Source organism: Nematolebias whitei, chromosome 11, assembly GCF_014905685.2.
Source record: "Nematolebias whitei isolate Nwh7 chromosome 11, NemWhi1, whole genome shotgun sequence".
Lineage (NCBI taxonomy): Eukaryota > Metazoa > Chordata > Actinopteri > Cyprinodontiformes > Rivulidae > Nematolebias > Nematolebias whitei.
This window is the reverse complement of record NC_056508.1, coordinates 5364754-5372839: the sequence shown is the minus strand read 5'-3', so window position 1 is coordinate 5372839 and position 8086 is coordinate 5364754. Positions and strand designations below refer to the sequence as shown.

General features: G+C 43.5%; 1 protein-coding gene across 1 annotated transcript; it reads left to right on the top strand.

The window, feature by feature from the left end:
• The first annotated feature begins 1809 nt into the window (after window positions 1–1809).
• Window positions 1810–5940, top strand: fitm2 (fat storage inducing transmembrane protein 2). The gene is made up of 2 exons (XM_037683869.1): window positions 1810–1982; window positions 5230–5940. The coding sequence occupies exons 1-2, from the start codon at window positions 1810–1812 to the stop codon at window positions 5831–5833; spliced, it is 777 nt and encodes a 258-aa protein (XP_037539797.1). The 3' UTR covers window positions 5834–5940.
• The last annotated feature ends 2146 nt before the right edge of the window (window positions 5941–8086 follow it).

Sequence of the window (8086 nt, the reverse complement as noted above, 5' to 3'; positions counted from 1 at the left end):
TGGATGGATGGATGGATGGGTGGATGGATGGATGGATGGGTGGATGGGTTCAGTGCAGTACAAAGATGTCCAAGTATTTGTACGTGCAGTTCTTCATCGTGTCCAGCAGGTGGCAGCAAACACTGAAGACACATTTATCTGCACCTGCAGGACTAATGTGGAAACATGTAAGCAGGAGGAGCACACTTTTCACACTATGGACTTCAGATAAAAACGATGTTGGAATAACACATAGTAAAGCATGAGATGGAGAAACATCACAGCAACATTTAGTCCAGCTAGACACGGGTTTATTAATTACTGAGTTATTAATCCAAACCCTGCACGTTAGGCTGCTGCAGAGCCTTCCTTGCAAAGATCCCAGTGGGATTCACCTGGTTAAATAAAGGTTAATAAGTAATAATGCAAATTGTGTGAAATGTTGGGACAATATTGGAAAAGATAATTATATGAGGTATTGAATTATATAGAAAGAAACAGATTATTTACTTGAATTAAGGAATAAAAGCATAACGCTTGATTTTGTCAATTGTCTGCAAACAAAATTTTAAAATGTTCAAATTAGTAAAAAATAAAGGCTGTCTTTAGTATAGCTAAAACTTATAATAATAAGTGTGTATTAAGTTAGGTAAATAATCACAAAAGAGTCTTACACAGGTTTTCTTTCCAGTCATAAACATAAATCTGATCGTGCACAGTTAGAGACACAGGGTCTGACGTCTGTTGTCTCAGGTATTTACTGTGCGTCACATGAAATACAAACAGCTGGAAATTCACCTGGCGCCTGTTTAGGTGCACTGAAATGTGTTCGGCTGGACAACATGCAAAGACAAAAACATTAATTTAGCATTAAGCCAAAGCTGTCCAGGGCTGTCCTGCCTTTCCCACGGTGACCTCTGCAGAGGACTCCAGTGACCCTGAACGGAGGAGCACACATACATGTTAAGACTGACTGGGAAAACAGAGAGGAGCACACATACATGTTAAGACTGACTGGGAAAATAGAGAGGAGCACACATACATGTTAAGACTGACTGGGAAAATAGAGAGAGGGACAGCGTGGACTCCACTGCCATGAAATGAAGTAAAAAGTTCAAGGACTGAAAAGTATACCGACCAGAAGAAGAGTGAAGGTGACTTCTATGTTTAGATTAAACATGGCAGCAGAAACGGGTGGTGTGTTGTCGATTATTATATTAAACATGTATAAAACTGAGGTATGACGTATTTATATTCATTTGTACCTCGGACACAGCAGGCTCATGTAGGGCTCACTGGGATCTGGCTGTTTAATAGTTAAAGAAAGATGAAGTCTGATTGGTTGAAGTTTAGTGACGTCAGAGAGACTTCCGCCCAGTGTTGCCAGGTGTACAATAATTTGCGTATTTGTACGACAATTTTGCCCTCTGTACGATGTTCAATCAATAATCCCAAAAAAGGTCAAATATACGATCATTTGACCATTCCGTGAATGTGTGGTTGTAATCGGTTGCTATCAGCCTCTCGTAGCTGTCTGTCGGAGTTTTTTTGTGAACCCTGAAGGCATCAATGTCCGCAAACAGATGCCTGATTGGCTGAATAGTCCGCTGCGCCCGCCCCATGAGTGAGGAAAAGAAATAAGAAAAGAATCAGAGCCGGTCTGGAAGAGGACCCATCACTACTATAGTGCATCAATAGATTTGTTGTTCTGGTTATGACGGGTGTACGATAATTTCCCTCACAATACAGTAATTTTACGTCTCTAGTACGATAATCCTACATTTCTCACCTGGCAACACCGATTCCGCCTGCCCCGTCAGCAGCGTCAACATGGCGGCGATGGATGTCATTGTGGACAGTTTGGTGTCTCTGCGGAGGATACCTGTGCTCCGACAGGGCTTCCCCTGGATCTTTCTGCTGTTTTCCTTGGTGGGGTCGGTTCTCAAAGACCTGGAGCTCGTCCCGCAGACTTACTTTAGCAGCAGCAAAAACGTCCTGAACGTGTAAGTAGCGCCAAAGTTACTTTCTGTTCCTTCTGAGCACACCTGAGTCCTCACCTGCTGCTCAGGCCTTAACCTCCTTACACACGTCACAGTTCATGCTCTAATCCATCCAGGTCAAAATACAACGAAATTAACTCGGGTCCTCTGGACGGTTTCTTTTTATTGAAACGTTTCATCTTTCATCCAAAAGACTTCTTCAGCCCGAGGAGCCACAGTCCCATAAGTAGCACTCTCACATGTTGCTGTGGCTCCTCGGGCTGAAGAAGCCTCTTGGATGAAAGATGAAACCATCCAGAGGCCCTGACTGAGCCTGGTTGGCCTGGCACGCTGTGCCTGCGTGGGTCTGACTGCCTCTTCCATCTGCACCACCAGGCAGAACCCTGGTGGTTCCCTCCACGTGGTTTAACACATTTACAACAAGTTCAGTTATCATGAGTCCCCGCAGTGTTGTCTCCAAAGTGTCACAGGGATGCTCTCAGTTTTAGTAAAAACTAAAAGAAATGGAACAACCTTCACTGGCTGCCTTCAGGGTCAGACCCCTCTGGATCCGTCTGGTTAAATAAAGGTTAATTACGAAATATAGATGGGATAAATATTATCATATTTTCATAGTTTGTTGCATTGGTAGGCATGAATGGGAGCCAAACCCATTATATTAAAGATCTGTCATTCCTTCACTGATGCGTGTCTCACGCTGCCGTTCACCCAGAGTTTTAGACGAAGTGTGAAGTCTTGAGAAATGTTGAAGCTGTTTGGGCCCAACCTTGAAAGTAACTCTGTGACCTCGTCCTGCAGGATATGAAGGATCTCCTGCTCTGTTAGTTGTAAATGACTCTCAGCTGCCACCCCAACACATTTTACCCTAACGTGAGTTTGCTGTGGCAGCCATCTTGAATTGGATTGACTATAAAAGTTATTTAGACACCACCCAACGATTATTTTCTAAAAGTGTAATTAAAATCCGTCCAGTGGGTCATGAGCTATTGTGCTGACAGAGAAGCTGGGTGAACGCCAACTGTTAAAAATCAGTACCGGTGTCGGTTCCTTCACTTCGGTGTCGGTTCCTGGACGGTTCTTGTTTCGGTACCAATTTTGTAATTAATATTAATTCTAACAAGAATAAAATTACGTTACACATTACAGTACAAATTGTGAGTTTATTTTTTAACTTTGGTATTTTTCTATTCCAAGCAGTTTTCTTTCATAAAAACAAACAATTTCCAGTTCAAAAGACCAGTTACAAACCAGTGACACGTCAGTGTCTAATGGTCACTGCTGCACTGAGGACCTTTTCACTGAACAGTTTTTATTCAGAAACATCAACATGTCTGTTTTCTCTGGACACAAACCAGCTGCTCCTGGCTGATGGTGTCTCCAGCAGTAGAACATGTTCACTCTGAGGGTGTAGATGATGATTGTTGCACACACAGACACCTGGTTGTCAGTTTGACATATTGTCCCTCACATCCCACCAGCAGGTCACTGGATTCACTGAGGTAGGGTTGATGCAGACATCTGCACCTCTGTGTCTCTTCCTGAATCTTCTCTGTGGTTCTCTGGGGTTTAGGGCTCTGATCATCTCCCTAATTGACATGAGAACAAAACATCAACAATAACATGGTTGTGTTATTATTGATCAAAAAACATTATCTAGGCTGAGAGATAAAAGTTTAACTGGTCAACAAAATCCTTTAAACTTGTTATTGTCCCTGTTTTGTTCTCATGTCAATTAGGGAGATGATCACCCCCCTCCCCCCCATCTCACTTTTCTTTTGTCTGTCTCTGTCCTCACATCTGGGTCAGAACCTCCTGTGAGAACATGAACAAACAGTGAACATTAGTGAACTGTTTAAGCAGCTGACTGGATGGATGAGCACATTTTTACAAGCTTCATCTGTTACTGTCAATCTTTAGTTAACTTCTGAGTTTAGCTAGCTACGTAGATAACATAAATTTACACACTAATATCTTAAAGTTAGCGTTACATGGATTCTAGTTTAATTCACGGCGATGTACGTGTTTAGCTGCAGTAACGTTAACAAACGTAAACTCACCAGCTGAAACACAGACACAGCTCCGTCCTCGGAGTTCTTTGATGAACAGTCTGGTCGTGGAGATGTTGAGTCCGTTTAACACTCACAGACTGACTCACGCTGAGAGGAGGAGGAGAGGCTGCTATCCATCTGTCTTCTTGCAGAAAAACACAGAGCAACTTTCTGCTCATAAATCGAAGCTGTTCGACAACACACTCTGCACACGTGAACCCGTCTGTGGGCGTCACCAGCACCGTAGATGTACATTATTCATAGATTAGGTGCAGCAGCTCTATACAGCTCTGGGTGTAAACACGTAGTCTGTTTGTCATATGTCTGGTGTTTTACCTGCCTGCGTGATGAAACCATGTGACAAGTTACAGCCAATACCGAAACTTGACACTAAAAAAAGAGTGACGTTTCAATCCATACACCGAGCGGTGCAGTTTGATGGGTGCCATAAAAGAACCTCGGTTCGGTACTCAACCCTACCTCCGTCTTGTCGAAGCTCCAAAATTCACGACTGAAACCCGTGCCTTTGTCTAAAAAGTTGTTTTTCTCTGAAAAAAGAAGCTGAGAACTTGTTTACTGATTTTTTTAAATTTTTTATTATTAATTAAAAGCTTTGTGTAACAAGTGCTATGCTAAAGTGCTCAAACCACACCAAGAGCCTGCCATTTTGAGAACCGGACAGCCCGTGTCTCGTCAAGGGGCCTCCCTCTCATTTGTCTTAAAGAGACACGCTGCTCACTCCCTCACTATCCATTCTTCGGTTCAGACAGTCTTATACTGCCATCAGGTGGTCAAAAAAGGTACTGCACACAAATTAACCAATGTTTCTTCTTACACTTGACATTAATTACTAATTATTGTCAAATTTCAAACAATATTATCTTTTATCGCAATAATTTCTGAGATAATTAATCGCCCAGCAAAACTTGTTATCGTGACAGGCCTAGTCAAACTCTCACACAGTGCTCAGAATGTTTCTTGGGGATGATGCTCAGCTACTGCCAAATCAAATGTTTGCTCGGTTGTAAAAGCGACTGGGTTGAATAATTTCTGTGTTGTCCTTCAGCCCTCGGTAGAGGCTGATGTAAAGCAAAAATGTCTTTCAAAAAGTGTTGCTGCTGTTGTGCTCTTTATATTTGAACAGTGTTTTAGTTCCTGGTAAGGACACGGGCATTCATTAGACTGCTCTCTTTCTTCCACAGATATTTTGTCAAAGTGTCGTGGGGTTGGACGCTGCTGCTGCTGACGCCCTTCATCCTCCTGTCCAACTCGGCCTTCAGCAGGAACATTTCCTTTCTTGGCCGCCGCTTGTTGTCTTTGCTGGTAGCGACAGCTGTGTGGTACGTATGCACAGAGACCTTCTTCTACATCGAGGACGTCACCGGCGCTTGTTATGAAAACAGGACTTTGCTTGTTGACGAGTTTACAACCAAAGTAACGTGCAGGCGGGCCGGTTTGCTGTGGCGTGGGTACGACATCTCAGGACACTCCTTCATCCTGACCTACTCGACCCTCCTCATCATAGAGGAAACGTCTCCTATGGTCTTGTTGAGGACAGCCACGCAGTCTTCACTGTCCAAGACGGTCCTCAGCCTGCTGTACGTGGCCTTGAATGGGATCACAGTTCTGTGGGTGTGGATGTTTGTCTGCACCTCTCTTTACTTTCATGACCTGTCGCACAAGCTGCTGGGGACCCTCTGTGGCCTGCTGGGGTGGTATCTGACATATCGGGTGTGGTATCTAAAGCCTTTCTCACCAGGACTCCCTCCTCAGCGCCAACCAAAAGAACAGAAACAGCATGCCTAAGCCAAACCTCAACTTCTCTCAGCAGATGGTTGCTATTTTTACTAAACACACTCGACGACATCGTTTGTATCTGGGTCCAAGCTTGAAGCTATTTTAAGTTTTTCCCTCCACGCAGAAAAGCTGCTTTGTTTATAACGACTGGCCTGTCCTCCATGGTGTTTAACAGCTGCTCATCCTAAAATGACTCTTGGTGATCTGAGATAAAAGCAGGACTGCTCTGCTGTCCTGAGGGGTGCACCACAAACAGAAGCTGATGGGGAGGAACGTTGAGCCGAAGATCAGGTCACATTTCCAGACTGGATGAAAACGGACAGCAAGCAGATGTACTGACTGTTTCAGGCCAACGCTCTTGATACGTCCGTTTTAATCATAGCACAGTGTTGATTCAGTAAAACTTGAGTCTAGTGTGTAGCACAATCCATCATCTGATTTTAACCAGGTGAGTTAGTTGTTTCATCCTGAAGCTGCAGCTGCTGGAGCGTGGTGTTTATGAACATGTTGGGCTGTATAAAGGTTTGTAAGCTCAGTAATCCAGGTAGATAACAGCAAGAAAGGTTAAATCATGTCATCTGGACCACTTTCTTTAAGTGAGAAATGTTTTGTCCCCCATCCAGAGGACTTCCTCAGTCTACAGTCTGCTAACCAGATCTGTCCCATAGGTAGCCTTCACTGCTGTGTTTCAAGACATCCTCCTGTTGGAATGGGAGGTTCCCAGCTCAGGACACTTCTTTCATCCTGACTTACTCGGCCCTCCTCATCAGATGAAACGTCTCCTCTGGTCTTGGCGGTTGGGAATTCCAACAGGAGGTTAGCTTAAAGTACAGCAGTGAAGGCTACCTGTGGGACAGATCTGGTTGGCAGGCCGTAGACTAAGGAAGTCCTCTGGATGGGGGGAATAGACTGAGGAAGGCCTCTGGATGTGGGGGCCATATACTAAGGAAGTCCTCTGGATGGGGGTAGTAGACTGAGGAAGGCCTCTTGATGTGGGGGCCGTAGACTGAAGAAGTCCTCTGGATGGGGGACAAAACATTTCTCACTTGAACTGGTCCAGATAACATGATTGAACCTTTTTGGATGTTAAGCTGTGCACACACACAAAGTGCACGAGTCGGTTGTTAGTCCAATGATAGTCTAAATGTGGTTTTATGTTGATACAGATCAGTTTGCTCTGTTGAGATAGAGCAAACAAAACTAAGAAAGTTGTCCAGTCAGGTAGTGTTTATTTTAAGAGAACTCTTAATTTATGAAAATGTTTAGTTTTATTAGTCCTTACAGTGTCAGCACCTTGGGTCATATAAACGTAGACCTCTGAGCAGAACCTGGACGTTGAAACAAGCCGGAACAGGATGAACATTTCCCGTCATCTGGTTTCAGAAAATGTTTCATGTCTCTACATAAATACACAATGTTCTGCTCAAACAATCACCTTCAAGTTTTGACTCTTTTTGATGCAAGTAGTCACCTTGCTGCTGTGTGTAGTTGTACCCGTATCAGGTATACCATGTGTGTATACTTGTACTCAGAAAAGTGTTCCGGCACCTCGGTACTCACAGCGTGACCGTCACCCCTCAGCTGAGCAGTCAGGTGGTCGGGGAGCAAAGTCGGCCATAGATAATGTTGTTTTATTGAACTTGTCTGTCCTGATCCACTCCTTCTCATTCAAAGGATCCAGCACTTAATACAAGCAACGGGATGAAATCAACAGCTGACCAACCAGTTAGTGTTGTGGGAAAATATTTGCTGCATGCGTTGTTTGAGGAGTTGCCACAAAAAGTAGCCAGCTCTGATTTTCTAACAGATTTTCAAAGTAATTGTAAGAATGGCATTTACTGTATTAGTACTTATATTGGTACTCTCTGTATACAAGTACTTAAAGTACTTTTACTGTGTCTGAAGAGAGGTGTGCATGTTGTAATAGTTTTTATATGTTCCTAAAGGAAATCTCATGTGACACCATGACTGTGCACAGGGGAGAAGCAGGACTTGAAGCCCCGCATGTGTTCTGGTCAGACTGGTCCCAGCATAACGTGGCAGCTTCAGTTACCAGTGACGAGAGAAGGCCAGCTAATAAATCTGCAAAACTGCTTCATTTGTGTTGTGTGCAACTTCAAATGTAACTGCATTTTTAATTTAATGACAAGTGTTGCCTCTACAAAAAATGTTTAGATCGACATTAAATTGGGTAAAAATAAATTTGAGATAATTCTGAAAAGTGTTTGGAGATGTAATTATAGAAATGTCCGTTTCCCACAC